The sequence below is a fragment of the Typopeltis vanoorti genome, chromosome 23, assembly GCF_054136105.1.
Source record: "Typopeltis vanoorti isolate ZY-2024b chromosome 23, IOZ_Tvanoo_1.0, whole genome shotgun sequence".
Taxonomy (NCBI): Eukaryota; Metazoa; Arthropoda; class Arachnida; order Uropygi; family Thelyphonidae; genus Typopeltis; species Typopeltis vanoorti.
The window spans coordinates 32,065,478-32,093,404 of record NC_143571.1 but is presented as its reverse complement, the minus strand read 5'-3'; the positions used below and the strand labels follow the sequence as shown (position 1 = coordinate 32,093,404).

At 37.7% G+C, this 27,927-nt stretch overlaps 1 protein-coding gene across 1 annotated transcript in view; it reads right to left on the bottom strand.

Annotated features, from left to right (window-relative positions):
* The window catches only part of LOC150093743 (dynamin-1-like), a 293,501-nt gene that overhangs the window by 233,556 nt on the left and 32,018 nt on the right, over nt 1–27,927 (bottom strand). The window contains exons 3-4 of the mRNA XM_090413039.1: nt 18,331–18,404; nt 6,111–6,257 (exon numbers count right to left, since the gene is read on the bottom strand). Of these exons, the coding sequence (XP_090269165.1) occupies nt 6,111–6,257; nt 18,331–18,404 (221 nt within the window). The remainder of the gene's footprint in view (nt 1–6,110; nt 6,258–18,330; nt 18,405–27,927) is intronic.

The window sequence follows — 27,927 nt, the reverse complement described above, 5'->3', positions numbered from 1 at the left end:
TCTGATATGGGAGAAATCATTTTATTTTCAAGAGATATGACAATTCAGTGTTTTATTTTCAGTTGAAAGCTCTTCTTTTAGCAACTTATTCAAATGCAGTAATATTCGTTATTACATACGATATAGTGGAGTTACTGAGCACGCACTTTGCAAAAGTATATCATCCAGGTGGTGACATTGAAAAAATGAAGGAACCATTAGTTCATATAGGAATTGTGATGAATGAAGTGGAGGTGAATAGTCTATTACAGAACCTTAATGTGAATACATCTGTGGGATTGGATGGTATACCGGCATGGGTCTTGCGTGAAGCGGCTAAGGAATTATCAGTGCCCTTCGCCATGTTGTTTAATCTGAGTCTTGGGTCTGGTTTAGTCCCGAAGGTGTGGAAAGAGAGGAAAATAGTTTCACTGCATGAAGGAGGATCCAAGACTACGGTTGCAAATTATCGACCGATCAGCATATCAGGAGTCGTTGTCAAGGTTTTGGAGAAAGTAGTCAAGGGAAAAATACAGGAATGGATTGATGAAAATGAGATACTGTGCAGGGGACAGCATGGCTTTGTGAAGGGTAGATCATGCCTGAGTAACTTGCTCAAGTTTTATAACAAAGTGACGGCTGAACTGGATAGGGGTAATGGGTTTAAAGTGATAATGCTGGACCTGGCAAAGGCGTTTGACAGGATACCACATGGAATTCAAATCTGTAAACTACAACATATGGGAATGGATATAGGGTTGGTGAGATGGATAGGTGGGTGGTTGATGGAGAGATATCAAAGAGTAGTTTATTCAGGAGTAGAGTCCAAAAGACGGCCTGTGACTAGTGGTGTGCCACAGGGTTCTGTTCTTGGACCACTGCTGTTTAATCTGTTCATTAACAATATAGGGAAGGATCTAAGTGGAACAGTTCATTTGTTTGCTGATGATGCAAAGTTGTGTAGGGCGATAGTGAATGCAGAAGATGTCAAAATCTTGCAGGATGACTTGGATAGATTGGAGTTCTGGGCTAAGGAGAATGGATGTCAATTTAATGTGATAAAATGTAAGGTTATGCATTTTGGGGTGAAAAGATTAGCAGCAGTATACCACATTGGTGGAACTGTACTCCAGGAGATTGATGAGGCCAGGGACTTGGGAGTGTTGGTGGATAGGGAGTACATTGCAAAAGTAGCTAAATCAGCTCATCAACTCACTTGGTTGTTGAAAAATACCTTGACGAGCAGAGACAAGCAAGTTATTGTACCTCTGTACCGAGCCTTGATAAGACCTCATCTCGACTACTGTGCCCAGATTTGGTTACCACAGTTCCTTCTTGATGGGGAGGAGGTGGAGAGGTCCAGAGGCGAGTGACTAAGATAATAGCAGGTCTATGGAATGAACCATATGTGAACAGGTTGAAGATCTGTGGGTTGCAGAAACTAGTTGATAGGGGAAAAGGGGAGATAAGATTGAGACATTCAAATTGCTAAAGGGATTCTATAGCATTAATTCAGAGGATATTTTTGAGATCAGGACTGGTGGTGGGAGAACTAGGGGACACCTATGGAAGCTGGGCAAGAGTGTGGTTAGCAAGGGTGTTAGAGCTGGGTTCTTTACTTTTAGAGTGGTAAATGAGTGGAATAAGCTGCCAGAGTCTGTTGTGGGTGCTATGATGGCGAGTGAGTTCAAGGCAAGGCATGATAGATACTATGAGAATGTCGTATGGTTGTGTGGACATGATGTTTAGGACCTCCCTCGATGAGTCTAAGGACTCCCTGGAGTCGCCCAAAATAATAATAATAATAATAATAATACAGGCCTAGTTGGCCGAGTGGTTAGCGTATCCACTCTCCAGCCAAAAGGCTACAGGTTTGAATCCTGCTGCGGGCATGGATGTGTTGTGATTGTCTGTGAAACATTAGTGGTGGTGGTGGGCAGTGGATTGCATTGGTGTAGATGCTGCAGTTTGGTGTAGTAGGTGGAGACTGAATTATGGAGACAGAGCTGTAGAGTAGGTGTCCTCCCTCGATGAGGCCTTGGACTCCCTGGAGGTGGCATGTAGTAATAATAATAATAGCGTTCAATTACTCCTCAGGCTGTTCTAAAGATAAGTATTATTGTAATTATTTAAATTACCTAATTCATGTAAATTAATACATTTAAATTCAATTTAAAGTAATTGATGAGGCCTTGGACTCCCTGGAGGTGGCATGTAGTAATAATAATAATAGCGTTCAATTACTCCTCAGGCTGTTCTAAAGATAAGTATTATTGTAATTATTTAAATTACCTAATTCATGTAAATTAATACATTTAAATTCAATTTAAAGTAATTGATAAATGGTAAAAATGATGTGCTAAATATTATTATCACCTCAATGGAGTTAAACTCACTTTCTCCCTTTCAAATTCCAGTGACTGGATCTGAGCACAGTAATCCAGATGTGGTCTGATCAGGACCTTATAAAGTGGAATCATCACTGTCTTATCTCTGTCAGCCATCACTTCTCAGTATTGCAACAATATCTGCAATGTCTTCACCACCTTCACAATATGTTCTCTCAACTTCAAATTCTATTCATATCACCCATAGATCCCTTGTTTCCTCCACTTCCTTCAATACAATTCACCAATATGCATCTCATTTGTAGACCTCAAAATTCACAACCTTACACTGAGCTGCATTAAGCTGAATCCCCATTCATTTATTCATCTTTCCAATAGTTACCTACTGAAGAGGATATGGTTCAAGTTATTCTTTCCTCCATTGGCTGCATATTGAAAGAACTCTCAGGTATTAACAGCAGGGTTTAGCAAAGTAATGTTTATATTTTCATTTTTCTCCATCATATAACTCATTTTCCTACCAAAGTAGGAAAATACTTGCCTCCTACTTCAAACTGCCTTCTTCCAGAGTGCCTGCTTTAATCTCACTGTTCTCCCATTTCTCACCTACCTATTTTACCTCCTTACATTTGAACTACATTCAGACATTGCTACTGTTAAATATTTCTTGACTAGCTGCCAGGCAACATTGATCTCCTTCCCCACTGATCATAATTTATATACACTTCTCCTCACAGAAACCTTCACATGGTGGCATTATCACCAACATAGACAGATTTAACCTCTTATTCAGATTAATGTCCTTTGACAACAATGACATCCAGCACTCTTTCCCCTTTGTTACATACTACCTAAGATAGTGTCTTTCAATCTTAAGGAATTTATTTTCCTTGCTCTTTCTTCATTTCAATCTATATCTTCATAATTAAAATCATCCACGTGATTACCTTTCCCTGAAACAATTTTCTTTCAATTTCCTTAACAATATCCTCCACATTTCCAGACCAGTAGCAATATTCCCCACTAAATATTTCATCCTGTCTTCCTACTTCGAACATTATGTAATACTGTCTCAAAATCATAGACAATGGTTTTGTGGGTGCATAACCCACCTAACCTATATTGCATACTCTCTTATATTGATACCATAATGCCTCCTTCTTCCAGATTGCCAGTTTAATTTCACCAGAAGAAGTGTGCCCACCTTTTTGAGTGGACACACTTCTGCTATCATCAGCAGCATCTAGCTCCCTTCCTAGTTTCATCGACAATACCATATTCAATATTTTATTCTCCATAGCACATCATCCTCATCCAGCTCAAATGAAATGAAAAGTGAAAGCAATTTTTCCCTCTTATTTTGAACAGTCCTGACATTTGTAAACAAACCAAGTAATGTATTTGCAACTAGTCCTATCTATCCTGTTTTTAGCAGATTAAACTGACCTCCCCCAGACATTCTAGGCCATCCCCTTCATTATGTTACACACATATACACACACACACACACACACACAAAATGCCACACTTTCCCTGTCCATCTTGACTTTGACTTACTCATCCCTCTCGATCTACTCTATGCCCATTCTCTCCTTTTCATCTCTTGCACCTGGTTTTTAATGCTCTCTTTTCACAATCACTCCTTCAGTTTCACTTATTCTCTTTTTTTCTCCTTCTCTTCAATATCCCTTCTTATTGCCTCAGATCTCTTTCACTTTTAACGTTTTCGCTTGATTATGCTCTCTCCCAATAATCCTTTCCAGATGACTATCAAGTTCATTCAAATGCAATCTATCACTCTTGTATTATTATTACAGCAATAATTTATTATTAGAGAGTCAGTAGACTAATTGTGGGAGGCTCACTCAACCAACAACATGTCTATCATATCGATGCTTGAAATCAATTACACTAACTGCATTCACAATACACTCCGGCAATGCATTCTACTCACCAACCATCCTCCATGTAAAAAATCTACCTCATACCTTCTATATCTTTACCACCCACTCTTTTTATAATTTGTTCTGCATAAATCTCATAAAATACCCTTAACCAACTTGAAGGTCTATCATATTACCTTTTTTTTTTCCCCTCCTATCCACTAAACTCTGGTGATGCATTCCACTCACCTGCAATCTACATTCCCTGAACTGCTCAACATGACCAACACTCCAGAGGCCTGATATCACTTGGTTCATTCATGTTTAGATCCTCCCTAATGTTTTCATATAATAATGAAAACTAGACAACCCAACCTGAGCAAAATAGTATATGTGTGGTTTGATCAATGCCTTATTAAGAAGCACCACCTCCTTATCCCTACATGTCATTGCACTTCTTATCACAGCAGCAATATGATAAGCAGCCTTTGCAATACTTGCAATGTTCCCTTGGAACTTTAGTCCACTGTCTACCATTACCCCAAGATCCTGAATAATAGCTCCACTGATACATCATATATAGCCTTATATCTCTGCACCCCAAAATGTAGCACCTTGCATTTATTAATACTAAAACTTCAATACCACTATCTATCCATGCTAAAAGTCTATTCTATTCAAATCTTCTTGTAGAGAAATGACATCAGAATACTTCTGATAATTCTACCTAACTTTGCATCATCAGAAAATTGAAGATCTCCAGTCAATCTACAAGAAATATCATTAACAAAAAGTTAAACAGTAGGGGCACAAGAACAAAATCCTGAGGCATGCCAATAGTCACCTTCCTTTCTGCGACAATGTTCAATTATACACATCTTGCTGGTATTGTTCAGAAAGCTAATCTTCAATCCATTTAATCAATTTGCTATCAAATCTCATCTTCTGCAGCTTATATAACAATTTATCAATTTATGCAGTAATTTATCAAATGCATTTGCGAAGTCCAAGAATATCACTATGAATTTCCCTTATCCAACACATGCATCCTTTATCATAAACTGTAATGCTAAAACAAGCCCTGCCCTTCACAAACAAAGAACCATCCTCACAAAAATCCATACTGAAATTGTATAGTTCTATACTTTACATATTACTCTAACTAAAAATCATGCAAACTCATTCAAGGCTAATCCCTATTGTATTAAATGGCACTCATACTCAAATAAATGAAAGTTGCAGGGGAAAAACAACTTCAGTCCACGATATTGATTTCCGAAAAAAACGTAATTAAATTTTCCTTGTTGTCAAAATGCAAGTAAACATAGCATAACAAAATAAAAAAATAATAGATATGGTACATTCATGTATATTAAGCATAATTCATTTAAATAGTACTTAAAAATTAAAAAAACAAATGGCGAATAGGTTGAATTCGCAAAAATTGGACTGAAGTTGTTTTTCTCCCGTACTCTTCAAATGTCAAACTTCAACTTATTTCTCTCCCTTTTTTTTTTTCACTTGAGAAAATGCTTTTGTTTCAGTCAGTTCTAACAGATCCTCCTTATATACTAAAGACACAAACTAATAAAAGGATTTCATATGATGGAGGTGAATGAAATCATACAGTATATAGCAGGAGGAGAGAAAAGAGGAGAGAGAGAGAGAGAAAAGATGTAAGGACTATATTTTTCTCTTGGTGAGCAGTGAGCAAGTGAAATAGATTGCTAGTGGGAGTGTTCAATTTACAATCTGTAAGTAAGTTTTTTAAGGGAAGATATGACAGGTGATGGTGTATGAGGCAATATGGCCCTACTGCAACTTCCTGTCTACTGGATGAAAATAATAATAAAATTTATAAAGTGGACAAAAATTGTTTGCTATGGCTAATATGATTTACCATTTGGTGAGAATATTTTCACTGAAATTGGTGTTGTTGAAAAACCTCCCTTTGTTTTAACTTCTTTTTCTGTTTCTTCACAAATTGCATCTCTCAGTTCTGTGAAGTCATTAAATCTTTTTTTAAAGGCAGAAATTTCACCATATTCTGAAACAAAGTGGAATTCATCAGTAATTAAATTATGCTTAAAACATCAAATTCAAAAAATAAGTTATACTTTTTCACCCAGTTACTTGTACCAAAATGAGTTGTTTATCACCCAAATAAGAGTGATTTAGTGACTCTTTGGAATTGCTTCAAAATAATAATTTTTTTTTTTTCTGTCATTTAGCAAATGAATTGGAATAGCATAAATCATATGATATTTACTATGCTGAGTCTTAAGATGAGTTACAATAACTTTATAAACATTTTACCCACTATATTAATAGCTCTTGTCTGTGTATTTCATCAAACAATACGATATATCAATCGTATCAAGTAGAAAGGGCCAGGTAGCATGCCATAATAGGCTGGGTAGAGCCCACAATGCAATCCTATATGACTGATGAAAAGATTACAACATATCGCATAAGTGTTTTTCTTAAGGCATTTCTCTATTTCTTTTTTAATTCAAAAATTGTGTTCGTTAATGATTTTTTAATGTTAATCCCACCCAAGAAAGGTGTAATCCTAGTGTGTGTATTGATAAGAGGGACTAAGAGCCACTCTTATCACCTAAAAACATTCTCATATATTCATGTCAACAATGGAATTTGAATCCACATCCTGTTGGTTAGAGAGCAAATCCTATTCATTAGGTCGAGCAATCTGGCAAGGTATGCTATGGGAAGAAAAACTGTGCAATGAGCAGTTTTTCTTATAAATAGAAAAATGTTCTGTATATAAAATGTACTGTATTTTAAAGGGAAAAAGTAGACACCAAATATGAGGTGGTATCAAAAAGTTTCGAGAGTAAGTTTGTAACACGCCGACAGATGGCAGCACAAGTCTGCAAGCACAGTCACAGGGAGCACCTATATTCATAAGTCAGTATGCCAAAAGACATCATCCTGTGTACATCGGGAGCTGTGCAACTGATGCTATTCTGACCACCTGCGTTACCACATCTGCGATTTCATCATGGACAGCAAGTTAGAACAAAGAGTAAACGTGAAATTCTGCATGAAACTGGGCAAATTTGCCACAGAGACGTTTGACATGATTCGGCAAGTTTACGGCAATGCTGCAATGAGTCGTTCGAGGTGTTTTGAGTGGCATGCATGCTTGAAGAGCGTAAGAACATCACTGGAAGACGATGAGAGATCAGGAAGACCTTCAACGAGCTCCACCCCCAAAAATGTCGAAACCATTCGGCAACTTGTGCATGAGGATCATCGGAGAACACTCCATAACATTGCTGCCACTGTCGGTGTGTCATACAGAACAGTCCAGGCAATCCTCACGTGTGATTTGAACATGCGGCGTGTTGATGCCAAGTTCGTCCCCAGGCTGCTGACCCAGGAGTAGAAGGAACACCGCTTCGAAGTCTGCCAAGAACTCCGTCAACGTGGCGTGGATGATCCATCCCTCATGTCGAGGATCATTACCGGTGATGAAACTTGGGTGTACGGGTACAACCCTGAGACAAAGCAACAGTCTTCACAGTGGAAGAGCCCATCATCTCCACAACCGAAAAAGGCGAGACAGGTCCGCAGCTTGACCAAGTGCATGCTCATTGTCTTTTTCGACATTCGTAGCATCGTGCATCGTGAATTCATCCTCAGTAGCCAGACCGTGAATAGCGAGTTCAACTGCCAGGTTTTAAGGCATCTGCGGGAGGACATTCAGAAAAAGCGACCAGATCTGTGGCGTGCGAAAAACTGGATGCTCCACGACAACAATGCACCCTGTCACCGAGCTCTCCTCACACGTGAATTTCTCGCCAGAAACAACATGATCTCACTTCCACACCCACCCTACTCACCAGATTTGGCTCCTGCAGACTTCGCCCTCTTCCCAAAGATGAAGATCCAGCTCAAAGGAAGAATGCTGGGAGCGCTGTATTGATATGCAAGGGGTCTATTTTGAAGGTGATAGTGTGTAAACCTACATAAATAAAGTAATTTCTTGTAAATAGAGCTAGTCTCGAAACTTTTTGATACCACCTCATACATTTTAAAAAAATATATAAATAAAATGAACAAAAGTATAGTGCTGTACATCTAACTGAAATATTACATTTTTCTATTTTGAAATTTGTGTCATCCCATGCCATCATTTGAATGGAAGATGAAAGAAAATGTTGCATTTAATATACATAAGTTAACCTCATTATATCATCAAATAAAAATATACAAAATTGAGTTTTTCACACACTAAATATTTTTGATCCTATTAGGCAATTCTTTTGAATTCTTACCTTCCGACTTAAAGGGACCCAATATCAACTAACAGTTTATCTTATTATCTGAATGTAAAATTTCAATTTGCTTTTCATATATAAGAAAAAATATAAATTGTTTGTTAGAAATTAGAACAATTAACTCTGTCCAATATTATACACCATTTTTGTATTTCTTGGGTGTCATAGTTTTGAGCTGTAGAAGAAGTAGAGGTAGTGCTGACTTGTAGATACAAGTAGCATGTTAGAGAGAGAGAGAGAGAGAGAGAGAGAGAAGAAAACATGAAACATATGGCTATGGATTTGACCTTGGACAGTGGGAGTAAGAGAGAATGTTTTGCTGGATGGCCATGATTGCGCAAATCAATGTTGAGTGAAAGCAGGAAGTGTAGAGAGAGAACTAATACGAGAGGAGATGGAAGATATGAAGACTGAGTTGAGGAGTGTGAAGGAGATTAGGAGATAATTGGAGTACCCAATTATTGAGGAATATACTAACAAGTAAAGATAAGGAGGTTTTATACCTCTTTATGAGCCTTTGGTATACCTATATTGGAACTACTATAAGGAGATTATTTATCTCCTTTATATCAATTCTATAGAATCCTTTAAGTAACTTATATCTCTATAAAATGCATCTCTACACCTATTAACCAATTTTTTGTACTATAATCTTCAATTCATCCTTATAAGGAGCATTTCCTAGACCTGCCACCATACTGGTTGCTCACCTCTGGATTCTTGACACCACTTCTTCATCCCCAAGATATGAAGGACACCATATCTATGCACATATCAAAGCTTCGGAAAGAGGTATAATAATCTCCTTATCTTTACTTGTTAGTATATTCCTCAATAATTGAATACTCCTATGAGCTATTTTAGCAGCTTTTGCAATATATCCTATAAACTTTAGCTCACAGTACACCAGAATCCCTGGCCACATTAGTTTTCTGCGGTCTGGTTTTCTATCCATGTAATGAAAATGGTAATATTTTCATTACAAAATGCATAATCTTACACTTTGTCATATTGAACTAACAGCATTTTCCTTGCCAAGACTGTTACTCTATTAAAGACATCCTGCAAGGTCTACATCATCGATATTAACTATTGTTCTGCCTAGTTTAGTGTCAACAAAAAATGAACTCCCAATTTTTGTTGTTTCAATTCCCCTCAGATCATTTGATATAGGAAATGATATGAGGGGAATTGTCGTTCAGATTAAATAGTAGTGGCCTCAGTACAGAATCTTGTGGCACACCACTAATCACATGCCTTCTCCTGGACATTATTCCTTCATAATCTATTCTGTTGTCTATCCACCAGCTACCCTGTTACTGATGTCACCAGTTTCGTATCCATACCATTTGTACAATTTATATAGCAGATTTTCATATAGTATCCTATCAAATGCCTTTGGCAAAGTTCAGGAGCATCACCATGTAACTATTCCAATTATATGTTTGGTTTAATCCTTTATCCAAGTGTAAGCAAACAAAGTTTGTGCATGAAGTATTTTCAGGACTGAGGCAACTCGTGGTAAAAGTTCTCATCGCTTGCCTTAATATCTCCCATAATGCAAAGCACATCTCCTTGCAGACATGTATAATGCTATGTATTAAGGGAAGGGCCACTACCCAGATTGGTTTCCATTTTTATTGAGGTCTCATCAGTGGGAGCCAGACCCAGAAGTGGTGATACTAATGTGGAAGTAATGGAGAAGTCATATTTACCTATACCAGTTACCAAAAGGTGGCACACCTTATTATTAAAATTCTCTGGATTAGAGATAAGTTGATGGAAGTTTCTTCACTTGGCTATGCTACCAATTATATATTTGGTTTAATCCTTTATCCAAGTGTAAGCAAACAAAGTTTGTGCCTGAAGTATTTTCAGGACTGGAGCACTTGTGGTAAAGGTGGTGTTTGCTTACACTTGGATAAAGGATTAAACCAAATATATAATTGGCAGATTATATATTTGGTTTACAATAGTAAACAAAAATAGTAAACAAAATCCTTAATTCACTTGCAGCACTAATATATTATAGATTTACAACCTTTTTGTGGATGAGAGACATTTAAAAAAAATGAGGCATGACCTAATAATCTTCACCATAGGCATGTTATCTCCCATATAGCATACCTTTGGTGAAGCCCATATTCTGATCCATCCATTCCTGAATTTTATTCTTACTTTTCCAATACCCCGACCACTACTCCTGGATGCTGTTGAGTCTATAATTTGATGCCTTTATCTTGGAGCCTCCTTTGTGCAATTGAACAATTTCTCCTCCTTCCATTTGTTGATCTACCAAAGCTGAGACTTAAAAGATGAAACTAATCTAGTGAAAAGCACACAAGCTGATATCCCATAGTTGTATTCACAACAGAATTCTGAATATTCAGTGTACTTCATCCAGGTGGAAATATTTTACTAAAATATTTCCACCTGGATGATACACCTTTCTGAAGTAGTCGCTCAAGTAACTGAACTATGTTATTTCCTTCTCTCATCTCCCTAATATCAGCACTCATTAAAATTATCCATTCACCGTTATTCTTTTTCTTACTCACCAGACAGTGAAAGAACTCGCTGGAGTTTCTTTAGTTCTGCTAATTTCCTTTTGTAATCTGATTTTGCCATGTTAACCATTCTAAACTATAAACTACTCTGTTTATGCTTTGTATTGCTCATAAGCATGCTTTTTCACTTTTCTCCTTTCCTGAAGGAAAGATTAAAGGGCTTAGAAATGCATGATGAGAATCTTCTTCTGCAGCGACCCCACATTACATAGGGCTGCTGTTTATGGTGAGTCTCCACCACATCCTCCTGTCTTGAGCTGTAACCACATTCAAGTTCTTCATCCTCAAGTCCTCCTCGACCAGCTCCCTCCATCTCTTCTTTGGCCACCTGCACATCCATCTGTGTGACCTTTCTTCTCACATATTCATCCTCCCTCCTCATCACATGACTAAACCATCGTGCCTCCTGTATCTTTGCTCCTAAGTTTGTAACTTTCACCATTCCCTCACATAGTCATTCCTCAGATGATCCTTTCTGGTCACACCGCACCTCCACCTAAGCATTCCCATCATCACTACCTCCATCCTACTGATGTTATTTTACCTCACGGCCACAGTTTCCATAGCTGGTCTCACTACTGTCCTATAGATTGATCAGCACCCTCTTATCACATAGCACTCCAGTCATCTCTCTCTCCAGTTACTCCATCCTCCATCCCACTTCCTTCTCAGCCGCTCCATCCTCTTCCACTGTTGAACCTAAATATCTAAAGTCCCTAACCTTCCTGCACCAACCTGACATATTTCTTTGGTACTTTCTTCTCCCTTAGGCACCTCCAAACTCCTTGCCTTGGCATTCTATTGTATGCTTTCTCCAGATCAATAAACACCAGATGTAGCTCCCGTTGTTTCTCTCCAAACTTTTTCATCATCTGCCATAACCCAAAGATTGCATGTCAATGATGAGATGAGAATGCATAATGAGAATGTATTTCAAAGATTGAGTACTCTGGAGGTCAATAAGGCAGTGAGATTGAATGGGGTTTTGCTGCATGTTTTGAGAGAACCTGCTAACATACTGACAGCTCCATTAACCTGGCTGTTCACTGAAAGCTTAGCTAATGGGAAACTGCCCAGTGAATAGAAGGAGTGTAAGATAGTCCCAACTGCACAAGGGTAGTGGTAGAATGCAGGCATCAACTATAGACCAATGTGTATTTCTTCTGTGGTTGTTAAGGTTCTGGAAAAATTAGTAAGGGATCATGTACAAAATTGGACAGATGAAGGTAATGTTATTGTGAAAGTCAACATGGATTTGTTAAAGGACACTCTTGTTTCATTAATCTGCTTGCCTTTTATATTAAAGTGACAAGAGCAGTTCTCAAGGGAAAGCATACAGCATACATATACTGCTTTTCTCTTCTATTTTTTTTATTTTATTTTGCAATGCCATTAATGAAGTGGATTGGAAAGTGGGCACTTGATAGATATCAGAGGGTTGTGTATGGGAGGGCTGTATCAAGGAAGAGGAAGGTCACAAGTAGGGTTCCACAGGGTTCACTACTGAGACCATTGCTTTTTAACCTTTATGTCAGTGATATTGTCACTAGGTTGAAAAGAGATATTCAGTTATTTGCGGATGATGTGAAGCTTGTGAGGGTTATGTGAAGTCTGAAATTTGGGATCCACAAATGGGAAGCTCCATAACCTATTGGTGGATCTCTGTTAGATGAAGTGGGATCTTGGGATGATGGATGACAAAATTTAGTTTAGGGCACATATTGTAAAAGTGGTAAAGGCAACCCATTGGATTGCTGTAATACTAAGACAGCCCCCTGATCAGTAAAGATAAAAGAGTGGTGATTGCATTGTACAAAGTCCTGAATCGGCCACATCTGGACTACTGTGTCCATATCAGGTCACCAGCATTTGAAGAGGATAAATAAGAAAAGCTATAAATACCCTGGAGAGGGTACAGAGGTGAATAACCAACATATGAGTACTTTACAATGGTTAGTTATGAAGACAGACTGAGGGTAAGCAAACTATGAGTTTGATGAACAGAAAATGAAGGAATGGCATGATTGAAACATTAGGTATTTGCAAGATCGACTCAGGTAATCATTCCTTCATAGTTACATATGAAGGAATGATATACCTTCGTATGTAATACATATGAAACAACACGTGGAAAGGAGGAAGGAGGAAACAACACGTGGCTGGAGGCCACGTGTTGTTTCCTCCTTCCAATCTATATCCCCAGATTTGAAGTTCCCCATTATAATTACTTGCATTCCATTCAGTTTATTTGTCAATGCATATCATCCACATGATTCTTTGCATCTAATTACCTACAGCAGCAACCTACTACTATATATATTTTGTCCTGCTGGCTGGTCCCGCACCAGAAGGACTCAAATCCACTACCTTCTGTTTCTCAGATCTCCTAGAAGACCTTATCTGCATCCTGTTTTTTCTGTACTTCTTGAAAATACTATATCCCACATCTAATCTAATAACTATATCATCTTCTGTGATCCACACTTAATGCCAATAACTTTTGGCTAAGAACTAACCAATGCCAAAAAACTCCTTGTTGTTCTGAACCCTTTTGGCATTTAGTGTACATAAATACAGTAGCATCCTTCCCAGAGTGTCGCACACCCACTTACATTTTATACTGACTATGCTATTCTGATGTTACCTGAGGAAGAACTATATCCAACATTTTTTGTTTATTCTCACACTTGCACATGCCTGCATTCCCTCCAATAGCTGTAATTTCCTCAATTTCATTCCATTCAGCAGCTCTTTTTCTAGACTAGTTACAACAAATTCATTCAAATGCAAATGATTAGCCTTATATCATCATCATTATTATTATTATCATTATCAAGTCATCCTGCAGTCTAGATTCATCATGGGAGGTCCTACTGTCACATACATAACTCATCAAACTGTGCCTTAAATACATTTACCACATATCCACAAACAGTATACAATCCCTCCCCCTCCCCTGCACAACTTATCCATTCACTCATTTTCAATAATAGCTCTTCTCTTTAACTTTTCTCTATCATACTGTGGCAACAGACTCACCATCTTTACTCTATTTGATTCTTTAGAGACACTTGTGACATTAGGATTATAACATATAGACACATTTACACAATAATATTATATTTAATTTGCCAAATATTTCAGTCTGAAAATAACAGACTATCTTCAGTGGCTACATAGGAATAGATTTTTAACAAGGTGGTATATCAACAATTAATCATTCAAAAGTAGAACAAGCCACGTGATGTCATATCGCTAAGTATTAAAGAGAGGGAAAAAAAATTTTTTTTTTTTATCAGAGTAATGATTAAATTAAAGATATTAAATAACAAATTTATATAATAATCTTAATTTATAAATAACATTAGACTAATATAGGAATTAAAAAAAAAACTAATGTGTTATCCTGATTAAACTTTCCCAAATTTTTGATAAAGATATACAGTCATTTCGATTCAAGTTAGGGCCTAACTTGAATCGAAATGACTATATTTTCATCAAAAATTTGGGAAAGTTTAATCAGGATAACACATTAGTCTTTTTTTCTTTTTTTTTTTAATTTTTAAATTCCTACATTAGTCTAATGTTATTTATAAATTAAGATTATATGAATTTGTGAATTAATATCTTTAATTTAATCATTACTCTGATAAAAAAAAAAAATTTCCTCTCTTTAATACTTAGCGATATGATATCACGCGGCTCGTTCTACTTCATCATCATCAAATTCCTGCCATGTATCCTCAAGGGGTGTACAGGATATGATAGCTACATGAAAAAAATTACATCATTACTAACTTCCTATCTACAATTTTCCTCCAAATCAGTCTGTTACTTGTCAAGACTCCAACCTTATCAGATTTTATATTTCTATCGTCTAAAGCACTTTGTACCGTATCAATCCACCTATATCTTGGTCTTCCTCTGGGTCGTTTTGCTGCCAACCTGGCAGAGACCACTTGTTTTGCTAATATTTCTTCGCCCATTCTGTTTAAGTGACCATACCACCTAAGATTAGCTCTGCTAACGCATTCCTGGATATTGACAATGTCAAGTTCTTTCCTAATATCCTCATTTTTAATATGATATTGCCATTGATGCCATCTGTTCACGCCTATAATCTTTCTCAGGACTCTCATATCTGCGGTCTCTAGTCTTTGGTCAAGTGTTTTACTTCTGACCCAGCTCTCAGATCCATAAGTTAAAACTGGTTTGAACACTGTCTTGTATACAACTAATTTAGTGTTCTGACTAATTTCTCTCTTATTCCATATGAATTTATTCAATTGACTTCCTACCATACCAGCTTTGCTGATTCTGTTGTCTATTTCTATATTTAATTTACCATCTTCACTAAAAATCGTGCCTAAGTAGCTGAAATGTTTCACTTCTTCCACAGGTTCTCCATTCACAACACAGTTGACATTTTCAATGATTCTGCCTATTTTCATCGTCTTTGTCTTTTTATTGCTGACATTCATACCGTATCTATTACAACAGCTATTCAATTTAGTCAGAGAATCTTGCAGACTTGTAGCGGATTTATTTAGAAGTATAATATCATCCGCATAAAGCAAAGAGCTGACATTAACATCTCCAATTTTGATATCATGTTTAATACCACTTTCCTTCATAATGTGATCCATATAGATAATGAATAACAGAGGGGATAATGTACATCCTTGTCTCACACCAGATTTAACATTAAACCATCTTCCTGCACTTCCTTCAATTCTAACTGCTGACTTACAACTCAAATAAAGACTAAGTATTGCTTGATATAATGCCCCATTGACACCATATAACTGTAGCGTATTGAATAGCTTCTATCTTGGCACCTTGTCATATACCTTTTCCAAATCAACAAAACTTAAATACAGATCTTTGTTATATTCCCATGCTTTCTCGACTATTTGTCGTAAAGTGAAGATCTGATCCTGACAGCCTCTATTTGGCCTGAATCTAGCTTGTTCTTCACCCAGCTTTTCTTCCAGAATTCTTCTCAATCGTTTCTCAAGTATACTTGCATAGATCTTGCCAGGAACACTCAGTAGGGAAATACCTCTGCAATTCTCACATTCAGTTAGATTTCCCTTTTTATATATGGTTACTATTAGAGCTTTACTCCAATTATCGGGAATTCGTCCCTCTGTCCAGGCTTTCTTAACTATGCAGTGCAGCCACTGTAAGACTTTTATGCCGCCATACTTCAGCATTTCTGGTCGAATATCATCCTGCTATACTCATCCTGCATTTCCACATTTCAAACCTTTGATGGCTTTTTCTACTTCAAGTATGGATGTGTATTCCTGACTGCATGCCTGGTCAGTGTTTTTTACCACTGTGCTGTCATCGCTGCTTGTTTCATTTAGCAGTTTTTCAAAGTAATTACTCCATACCTCAAGGATATCTTTTTCTCCCGTTTTCATGTCACCTTTATCATCTCTAACTCCTGTTACAGCACTCTTTCCTCCATTCCTAAGCTTTTTCAACAACCTCCAGAATATTTTGCCACCTTCTTGATATTTATTTTCTATATTCTTGCCAAAGTCCTCCCATGACTTTTGTTTAGCTAGTTTTACACAGTGTTTAGCATTCTTGCATTTGTCTCTGTATTCTCTAAGAGCACAAGCTGACTTATTTGACAGGAACTCTTAATATGCTTTCTTCTTTTCCTACACTGCCTCTTTAACTTCCTGTGCCCACCAGGGAGTTCTGATTTTATTATCCTTGCAGACAACCTCACCACATGCCTCTCTGGCAGAATCAATCAATGTTTTCTTCAGAGTTTGCCACTGAATCTCTAAGGTTTCATTCCTGTTCTCAAACTCTTTCATTTTTTCTTCAATAATCTTTGTGTATTTTAGTCTACAGTTCACATCTGAGAGCTGCTCAACTTTTATTCACTTTAAAACTTTCTTACATGTTATTCTTTTCAATATGAAATTCAATTTTATCCTGCTCAAGACTAAATAGTGATCACTTCCAATTTCAAATCCTCTGTACACTCTGGTGTCCTGCACCAGGGAGAAAACATCACTATCAACAATAACATAGTCAATGAGACTTTTCTTATTTATTGCCTCTTCTGTCCATGTGAATTTGTGCACATTTTTATGTTGGAACATGGTGTTAGTAATAACCAGTCCATGTCCTGAGCAGAAATCCAACAGATATTTGCCATTATTATTAGCTTTGCTCTTTTCTCCAAATTTTCCCAAAAGCATCAAAAAATTCCTCCACTTCTACCTTAGTAGAACCTTCTGTGGGACCATAGGCACAAATAAGTCTCATTGTCCAGTTCCCCATTCTGATATTTGCCCACATTACTCTACTTCAGACTGACTGCCATTCAAGAAAATTAGTCTCGTATTTTGTGTTGAATACTATGGTTACTCCTTTTCCTTGATTGCCATTGCCTGAATATAACATTTTGTATTTATTGCTCAGAAAGATCTCACCAGTTTTTGTCTTTTTTTGTTTCAGTCACCCCTATTATGTCGATCTGGTACTTATCTAATTCCTCAGCTATCTCCATTTCTTTGCCATTCAGGCTTCTTATGTTGATAGTACTGATCTTTAACTCTGGTGATGTTGAGTTGGGGTGTGCTTTCAGATTTGTTCCAGTAGCTGACTTTTCGCTGTTCGCCGTGGTTCCCAGGCGAAAACAACGGGGGCCTTGTTTAACCGGGCGATGCCCCAGCCGGCATGAAATTTTGTCATGTTGTACCATCATTTTCTATATTGGTTTAAATCAATAAGAATAAATTTGGTCAGCTAAATTCCAAATTGCCAGCCCATCCTCATTCGTTCAGTATCCAGGTAGATACCTAACAGAGTGCACCACGAGAAGGTGAGGATTGGACATTAGGTCAAAAGCCCTGGTTGGTTCTCCGCATTTCTTTAAAGGCTATGTGGAGGTCTTCTCTCAGTTATACAGCTTTGACCCTTAAGCACCCCTCGTTCTACTTTTGAATGATTAATTGTTGGTATTCCACCTTGTTAAAAATCTATTCCTATGTAGCCACTGAAGATAGTCTGTTATTTTCAGACTGAAATATTTGGCAAATTAAATATAATATCTTGTGTAAACATGTCTATATGTTATAATCTTTACTCTATCGCTTTTAATAACTTTCATGTCTTTTCTCACATCATACTTATTACCTTTTGTTTCATTTGTACCAGCTAAAATAATGAACTCTTTCATTTTACCTATCTGCATCCAAGATTTTTCATTTACACTTACCTTCATGTGATGGCACTAACTGAATTATGATGGGACATTTTGTAACAACCCCTGAGCCTCTTGGCAAAAATTCACTGAAAGAGTTCACAAAAGGAAATCAGTGAAGATAAACTTTAGTAATCAAGACCTACATTTCTGTTACAATAATAATAATTTTAAATATTTTACTTCATGTAATGAAATGATCTGTATATAATTTTGCCACTTCTATTGTTTTGGATATAATTCATGTAAATTCCAGTAAACATTTAGTAGCCTTTAAAAGTACTAAATAGAACACTTTATTAGCTGCAATTCTTGACCAGTTTCATATATATACTATACAAGTAGTAAATAAATTAACACGGGCCATATATTTTAAGCATGTCTACCAAGTACCAGGGAAAAAAATCTTACAGATTCCATCAGTTACCAATGGAATTAAAGCAATTTTCTTAAGTTATGAAATTATGAAAAATATATATAATTATTAGTATTCTTATCATTACATGTACATCTCTATGGAGTTCAATGAGTCACTAGATTGGATAATAATCCATAATGTTGTATAGTTTTGATTGGCACTACTTTGAATTATTACTTAAAAAAGCAGTTTTACAAGTGTAAATTGTAAAACAAATATCTGTAGCTTACAAGATGTGAAATAATCATCTAAAAAGCAAAATATTATGTGCATATAGCTAGAGCAACAAGTGAAAATAAATGCTATTTTTAATGTTCATTGTTATGCTAATATTCAACGTTATGATACATACACAACCTCTGTGGAGTGACAAAATTCAAGCACACTAACCATTGCTATGTTCATCACAGTGTAAAATTTATGAACACTTCACACCATGCTAGAACTCCAATTTGCAAGTAAAAAAAATTACTTATTCCTCTCATTCCTTTACTGTATTAATCTGGTAAGTTCCTTTATATTCCTTTTGAAGGAATAAAAAATGTAGAATACATTCTCCTAACATGTTAAATAGAACCTCTGTAGCTCAGTTGGTTTACACAAGTCCTCTGGTTGGAAAGACTGGGTTTGAGTCCTGTTTATGACGTGAAGAATCTTTATCAGGTGTTTTCAAACGGCGAGTTAGCCGGTCTCATACAGATGTGGAGGTTTTTTCCCCTTCTGGAAACTCAGTTTCTCATCCCTCAAAACAGGCAAAATGGCCCAATGAACACACATCTACAGACATAAGACACTCCGGGAATAAGGATTAACCAACCTATTCTGTAGGATTTTGGTTTGAAATGACTACACAGTGAAGTGTGGGTTTTTGTGTGAGCATAAATCAGGATAGGATAGAAACGTATTAAATATGTTGAATGTACTAGGTCGTTTGGTTTTTAATCTTTATATCAATGATATTGTCACTGGTCTGCAGGAAGATATTCACCTATTTCTAGATGATGTGAGTGAGGCTTGGAAGGGTTATTAGTAACTGATAATGATGATGTGGTAGTCCTTCAGGAGGATCTGAATAAGCTGGACAGATGTACTAATGAACGGAAATGTTGGCTTAATGGAACTAAATATAAGGTCTTAAAATTTGGGACCCACTGATGGGAGGCTGCATATTCTATTGATAGAACTATGATGTAAGTAATCTTGTGATGAGAGTATAGGTGACATATTGCATAGTTGGTGAGAGTAACCCAGAGGATTGTTTCAATACTTAGAAGGGCTTTGACCAGTAGAGATTAAAGGGCAGTGATGATCCCCTTGTACAGACCACATCTGGTTTACTGTGCTCAGAATTGGCCACCATGATTTGTAAAGGATAAATTAACTCTGGAAAGAGAGAGAGAGAGAGAGATAAATGAAGGGAGAAAGTACAGTGGTGGATAACAAAAATGATATTGAGGACTGTACAATGCTAGTTGTGAGGTTAGACAGAGAGCATTCAAACTACAGATGCAAACTGCTGAAAACAAAGGGATATCCCTGGAAGTTGAGAAAAGAGGTGGTGATCAGTAGGTTTGAAGGGGCTTTTTTTGCATGAAGGATGATTAGACAATGGAATTCATTGCCTGAAAGAATGGTGAACATATACATGGCAGTGGTTTCACTGCTGTTTTTCACATGGCAGTTGAAAACTTCAGAGAAGATGTACATGGCAGTGATTTCATGGTTTTCTTTAAGTATCCATGACAAGCCAGGTGTCGAGTTAACTGTTTATATAATAAATTTAGTTTAATCCTTTATCCAAGTGTGAGCAAAAAAGGTTTGCGCCTAAAAGTATCTTCAGGACTGGGGTAACATAGTACAACACCGGGTAACTCCTTGCAAAGGTGGAGCAAGCTAACATCACTCCTATATCAGTATCTCCCATAATGCAAAACACATCTCCCTGCGGATATGTATAATGTTATTAATTAAGGGAAGGGCCACTACCCAGACTAGTTTTGACCTTTATTGAGGTCTCTTCAGTGGGAGCCAGGCCCAAGTGGAGATAACAGGCAGAAGCATTAGCAAGGTCATCTCTACCTATAGGAGTTGCCAAACGGTATGCCACCTTTTTATTAAATTACTTTGGATTTAGAGAAAGATGTTGAAAGTTTATTTTTCACTTAGTTAGACTATAATAAATTTAGTTTAATCCTTTCTCCAAGTGTGAACAAACAAAGTTTGCGCCTGAAAGTATCTTCAGGACTGGGGTAAGGTGATACAACACCGGGCAACTCGTTGCAAAGGTGAAGCAAGCTAACAGCACTCCTATCTCAGTATCTCCCATAATGCAAAACACATCTCCTTGCGGATATGTATAATGCTATGCATTAATGGAACGGCCACTACCCAGATTAGTTTCGACCTTTATTGAGGTCTCTTCTGTGGGATCCTTAATGCATAAGATAAACTAGAGAAATAAGAGAAAGATTGATTATGGAAAGATAACTTTACTCAATGATGATGGCAGGAAAGTGAGAGAAGCAGAAGAAATAGTTCAGTTACTAAGTGATCACTTTGCAAGGGTGTAACATCAAGGTGGCAACTTGACAACTTTACAGTTACTGATGTGACAGAGAACGATGCAAGAATTGAGCAGATGGACTGGAGGTGCTCAGTATATTGAAAAATATCAATGTGAATGCAGCAGTAGGCCTGGAGGGTAATCAACTCATGAGCTACAAGAATATGCAAGTGCACTGACAGTGCCTTTGATCTAAGTCTCAGCTGTAGTAAGGTTTCAGGGAGTGGAAAGAGAGTAAGATAATTTCATTACATTATTATTATTATTATTATTATTCCGGGCAACTCCAAGGAGTCGACAGACTCATCGAGGGAGGCCCTAACATCATGCCAAGACCAATTATTCGACATTCACAAAGTATCTATCATACCTCGCCTTGAACTCATTCACGGTCGTAGCACCCACAACAGACTCTGGCAGCTTATTCCACTCATTCACCACTCTCCAAGTAAAAAACCTAGCTCTAACACCCCTGCTAACCACATTCTTGCCCAGCTTCCATGTATGGCCCCTAGTCCTCCCACCACCAGTCCTATTCTCAAAAATATCTTCTGGATTAATCTTATAGAAACCCTTCAGTAATTTGAATTTCTCAATCATATCACCCCTTTTCTGCCTATCGACCAATTTTTGCAACCCACAAATCTTCAACCTGTTCTCATAAGGTTCATTCCACAGACCTGCTATCATCTTGGTCACTCGTCTCTGGATCCTCTCCACCTCCTCCCCATCAAGAAGAAACCCTGGGACCATTTCTGGGCACTTTAGTCTAGATGGGATCTTATCAAGGCTCGATACAGAGGTACAATAACTTGTTTGTCTCTGCTTGTTAAAGTATTTTTCAGAAGCCAAGTGATTTGATGAGCTGATTTAGCCACTTTTGCAAGGGGCCCCCTAAACTTCAATTCCCTATCCACCAACACTCCCAAATCCCTGGCCTCATCAATCTCCTGGAGTACAGTTCCACCAATGTGATATACTGCTGCTATTCTTTTCACCCCAAAATGCATAACCTTACACTTTGCCACATTAAATTGGCATCCATTTTCCCTAGCCCAGTCCTCCAAATTATCCAAATCATCCCGTAAAATTTTGACATCCTGTGCACTCACAATTGCTCTACCCAACTTTGCATCATCAGCAAACAAGTGAACACTTCCTCTCAGATCCTTTCCTATATCATTGATGAACAAATTGAAAAGTAGTGGCTTTATATTGAGCAGCAGTATATCGAATAGCAGCAGTATATTGAATATACTGCTGCTATTCTTTTCACCCCAAAATGCATAACCTTACACTTTGCCACATTAAATTGACATCCATTTTCCCTAGCCCAGTCCTCCAAACTATCCAAATCATCCTGTAAAATTTTGACATCCTGTGCACTCACAATTGCTCTACCCAACTTTGCATCATCAGCAAACAAGTGAACACTTCCTCTCAGATCCTTTCCTATATCATTGATGAACAAATTGAAAAGTAGTGGTGTAAGAACAGAGCCCTGTGGCACACCGCTAGTCACAAGCCGTCTTTTGGACTCAACTCCTGAATAAACCACCCTCTGGTATCTCTCCATCAACCACCCTCCTATCCATCTCACCAACCCTATATCCATCCCCATCTGCTCCAGTTTACTGATTAGAGTTCCATGTGGTCCTTAGCAAGGTCCAGTAGAATCACTGTAAACCCATTACCCTTATCCAGTTCAGTCGTCACTGTGTTAAAAAACGTGAGAAAGTTACTGAGGCATGATCTACCCTTCACAAAACCATGTTGTCCCCCATACAATATCCCATTTTCATCTATCCAATCCTGTATTCTTTTCTTGACTAATTTCTCCAAGACCTTGACAACGATTCCTGATAAGCCAATCGGCCGGTAATTTACAACAGCAGTCTTGGAACTTCCTTTATGCAGTGGAACTATTTTCCCCTCTTTCCACCCCCTTGGGACTAACCCAGACCCAAGACTCAAATTAAACAAAATAGTCAAGGGTACTGACAATTCTTTAGCCGCTTCACGTATGACATGAGCTGGTATACCATCCAATCCCACAGATGTATTGACATTGAGGTTATGCAATAGACTACCACCTCCACTTCATTCACTACAATTCCCGTATAATCTATTGGTTCATTCATTTCTGCAATGTCACCACCTGGATGATATATTCTTGCAAAGTGCTCACTCAGTAACTCAACTATATCAACTGATTCAGTTACCTCCCTACCATCGGCATTCTTTAAAATCATTCTGCTATATTCTTTTACTTGTAACATATCGAAAAAACTGTTTAGGATTCTCTTTAGCCTGCATGGCCAATGTTCTTTCGTAATCCTTTTTTGCTTTTCTTACCACACTCGTTACCCTTCTGGCCTGCGCTTTATACTGTTCATGTGCCTGCCGGTCACCTTTCTCCTTAAATTCCCTCCACAGTTGTTTCTGTTTTTGCAGCTCAAGCTTAATGGTGTTATTCATCCATTTAACCCCTACTTGATTTATTATTCGAACTCTAGGTATACAGTCAGCCATTGCTTCCTGCAAACACTTCTTAACTACCTCCCATGCACTATCAACTTCTAGCCCTTGCAGTTGTACATGCCATGGCACTGAACCAACCAAACTCCTAAGTTTGTCATACTTACCAGCCCGATAATTTCACATGTACCCTGTCTTAATTGTAAATTCCACACCTTTAGCCACCTCCCAAGTCAAGACCCTATGATCACTCTCACCAATTGGTAGCAATGTGGTCATATTTGTTACAGCTAAATCCTCAGATGCAATTACTAGGTCAAACACTCTCTGACCCCTAGTATTTTCCATTACATGCTGTCGCAGATAGTTATCCCTTAATAACTGCATAAAATCCAATTCCTTCCTCCCGTGTGTCCTCTCCTCATTCCAATCAATGCGACCATAGTTGAAATCTCCCATAATAATTACCCTTCTTCCACTCATTTCTTCTATTTGCTTGTGCATACTATCTCCACCATCTATTCCATCACCTGGTCTATAGAAGCACCCAATTGTATATTTTGTTCTGCTAGCCACAATCTCACACCAAATGGCCTCAAATGTGCTCTTTTCTCTATCCAGCAATTCAACTTCTATTCTCCTTGGCTGCAGCTCATCAGCTATCATCAACAATACTCCTTCCCCCATTTTATTCTCCCTGTCATTCCTGAACACACTATACCCATCACATTCAATCCCACTAGCTATATCATCTACAGTCGGCCATGTTTCACTAATGCCAATAACCTGTGGTCTGGAAATGCTAACCATGGCCAAAAATTCTTCCTTCTTGTTCCTAATACCCCTAGCATTAGTGTACATGAATTTCAGACCCCCATTAGCCCCATCCCTACCTTGATGTCTTATACTAACTATCCCATTCTGATTTGTTGTCCTTATTTGCTCAGGCATATTATACTCATTCATACACTCAAATGCCTCCCTATGCATATCTACTCCCCCCCCCCTTAATAAATCTAGTTTTTCCCTAATTCTGCACATCCACTTCATTCAACAACACTTTTTCAAGTCTCCTTACACCGAATCCATTCAAATGCAAACCTTCCATCTTATATAGATCCTTTCGCCCATCAAACTCACTCCACATGTCCACTAATTCCACACCACTCATCATGCATAACCCACGCATAAAGTCATTTGCAATTATGGCCCTCCTTTTAAACACTTCACTGTCATACCGTGGCAAAAGACTAATCATCCTAACTCTCTCACTCTTTTCTTTTGCTACCTCAAACAATTCATTCAGGTCCTCTATCATTTCCATTTTATCTCCTTTCAAATCATTTTTTTCACCCTTTCCTTTTGCTCTTTAATGGACTCAGTTACGTCCTTGATGGTTGCACCAGGTTGGTATGATTTTGTCAAATCCTCTACTAACACTCCTCGTACTAACGAATCTCCATACAGCACTCTCTCCTTCATTTTGTTTACGTTCACACTCATACTCTTATTTTTCCTATCATACTTTTTATTATTGGCTGGTACACTCAGTAGACTTTTGTTCACATGCTCTAGTTGCCATTTTGCTCTTTGTATCGCTCCGCTCAACAATGCGATATCACTCATTGCATCTATCTCATCTTTTTTATTTTCTGTTAAACCATTAATTTGCTCTGTATTAATACCGTCATTCACACTTTCTACATTCACACCCTCACAGTTCTCTGGTACAACCTCACCATTTCTTGTCGTATCACTATTTTCTTCATTCTGAAGTTTGACAAAAATATCACACTCACGACCTGAAATACACTTTAATTCCTCATTTTCCTTACATTTTCTACACACATTCACTCCTTTATTATCATCTAACCATACTCCAACCGCAGGTTGGAGTATGGTTAGATGATAATAAAGGAGTGAATGTGTGTAGTTACATAAATGTGGCTCTAAGACGGTCACTGTGATTTCCTGTGTCTAATTAGTATCTCTGGAGTGGTGGTGAAAGTATTGTAAGTGTTGGTTAAAAGTAAAATCCAGCAATGGGTGGGGAGGAATACGATACTCTGCAGAGGATAGCATGACTTTGTAAAAGGGAGGTCCTGCCTCAATAATTTATTCACATTTTATAATAGGTGGCAGCAGAACTGGATAAAGGCAATCGTTACACTATGATACTGCTGAACTTTCCAAAAGCATTTGACAGAATATCACATAGAAAATTATTTCATAAGTTGGAGCAAATGGTAACAGATATGAGGTTGGTGGCATGGATGTAGGGAGGCTGATAGAGAAACATCAGAAGGTGGTATATATTGGAGTGGAATCAAGGCTAATGTGGGTGACTAGTGGAGCACCCCAGGGCTCTGTACTAGGACCACTACGCTTTAATTGTTTCGATCATTTTTGCTGATTATGCAAAACCGAAGAAGACAATAGCTGATAAAGGTGATATAGATATTTTGTAGGATGAGGATGATATAAATAAATTGGCAGTGTAGGCAAATGACAATTGTTTTCAATTTAATGTTGTAAAATGTAAAGCAATGCACTCTGAGATGAAAGGATTACATACTTCGTGTCATATTGATGGCACTAGATTACAGGAAATTGATAAGGTTAGGGATCTGGGAGTGATAGTGGATAGAGATTTGAAATTCAAAGGACATATTGAATTTCAATAGTTGGCAAAATAGTCCAGAGGATTACTTGGATGGTGAAGAACACATTGACAGGTAAAGATAGGGAGGTTATTATCCCTCTTTATAAGGCTATAATTTGGCCACACATTGATTACTGCAGATTTCATCACCTGTGTTTCTAGGGAACCAGGAGGCGGTGGAGATGATTCAGATATGAATGACCAAGCTCGTGACAAGTCTGTGGAATGTTTCCTATGAAGATAGATTGAAGATGTGTGAGTTGCAGAGTTCAGCTGACAGGCAGAGAAGAGGGGATACGATAGAAACTTATAGGTCACTAAAGGGATTCTAAAAACTTGACATAAAAGAAATTTTTCAATACATGTAGGAAGGAAAACAAGGGGTCAGACTTGAAAGTTGTCTAAAAGTGTGGTTAGCAAGGGTGTGGATTAGGTTCTTTACTTGGAGAGTGGTGAATAAGTAGAATGGATTGCCAGAGGTTGTTGTGAGTGTCACAACAGTGAATATAAGTTTAATGTATGATAGGCAGGGCTTTTTTTCTAAATATACGTTTACCAGAACTCTACCATCTCATAACACAAGAAAAAAGAAATATTTAGTAGATGCAATGTCTAAATGTATACCATGGGTGAGAAGGTTAAATAAGGTAGGTGTGAGATGGATGAATAAAGAGATTAAGCATGCAATACAGAGAAAAAGGGCATTGTGGAGGCAGCATAAGAGAAGTGGAAGTAACCAATTTCATGAAGTCTACAAAGACCAGGCAAGGAGGGTGACTTGGTTGGTGAGAGTAGCTAAAGAGAGGTATGAACAGCAGTTAGCTAATGAAGCCAAAAAGAATCCTAGGGAGTTCTTTCAATCTGTAAGACAACTGTAGCAGAATGTGTGGTGGAGATAATGAGCAGTTCATAAAGATCTTGCAATCTTGTGAATGTGACTTCATGGAGAGATTGAGAGCAGTTGTTGATGGGGAGGAGAGACTGACTGTAAGTGAGCAAGAGGTGTTTGGGGAGTTGAGTAAACTAGATGTAATTAAGGCTGTGAGACTTGATAATATATCACCGCGTATTCTGAAGGAAAGTGCCAGAGAGTTGACACCTGCCTTGACATATTTTTTTAATACGAGTCTTGCACTTGGTCAAGTTCCTAAGGAGGGCAAGATTGTGCCACTTCATAAAGGAGGTGATCGAACTCAAGCATCAAACTATAGGCCTATCTGTGTATCAGGTGTTGTAGTTAAGTTGTTGGAGAAGCTAGAGAGAACTAGGATCCAGACTTGGATTGACAACAATGGTATTATCTTTGATTGACAGCATGGATTTGCTAAAGGGAGGTCATGTTTTAGTAATCTACTTACTTATTACAATAAAGTGACTGCTTCCTTGGACAGAGGAGAAGGATGCACAGTAATATACTTGGATTTTGCAAAAGCTTTTGACAGAGTACCTGATGATAAATTGACAGTCAAACTAGAGCAGATGGGGTTGGAT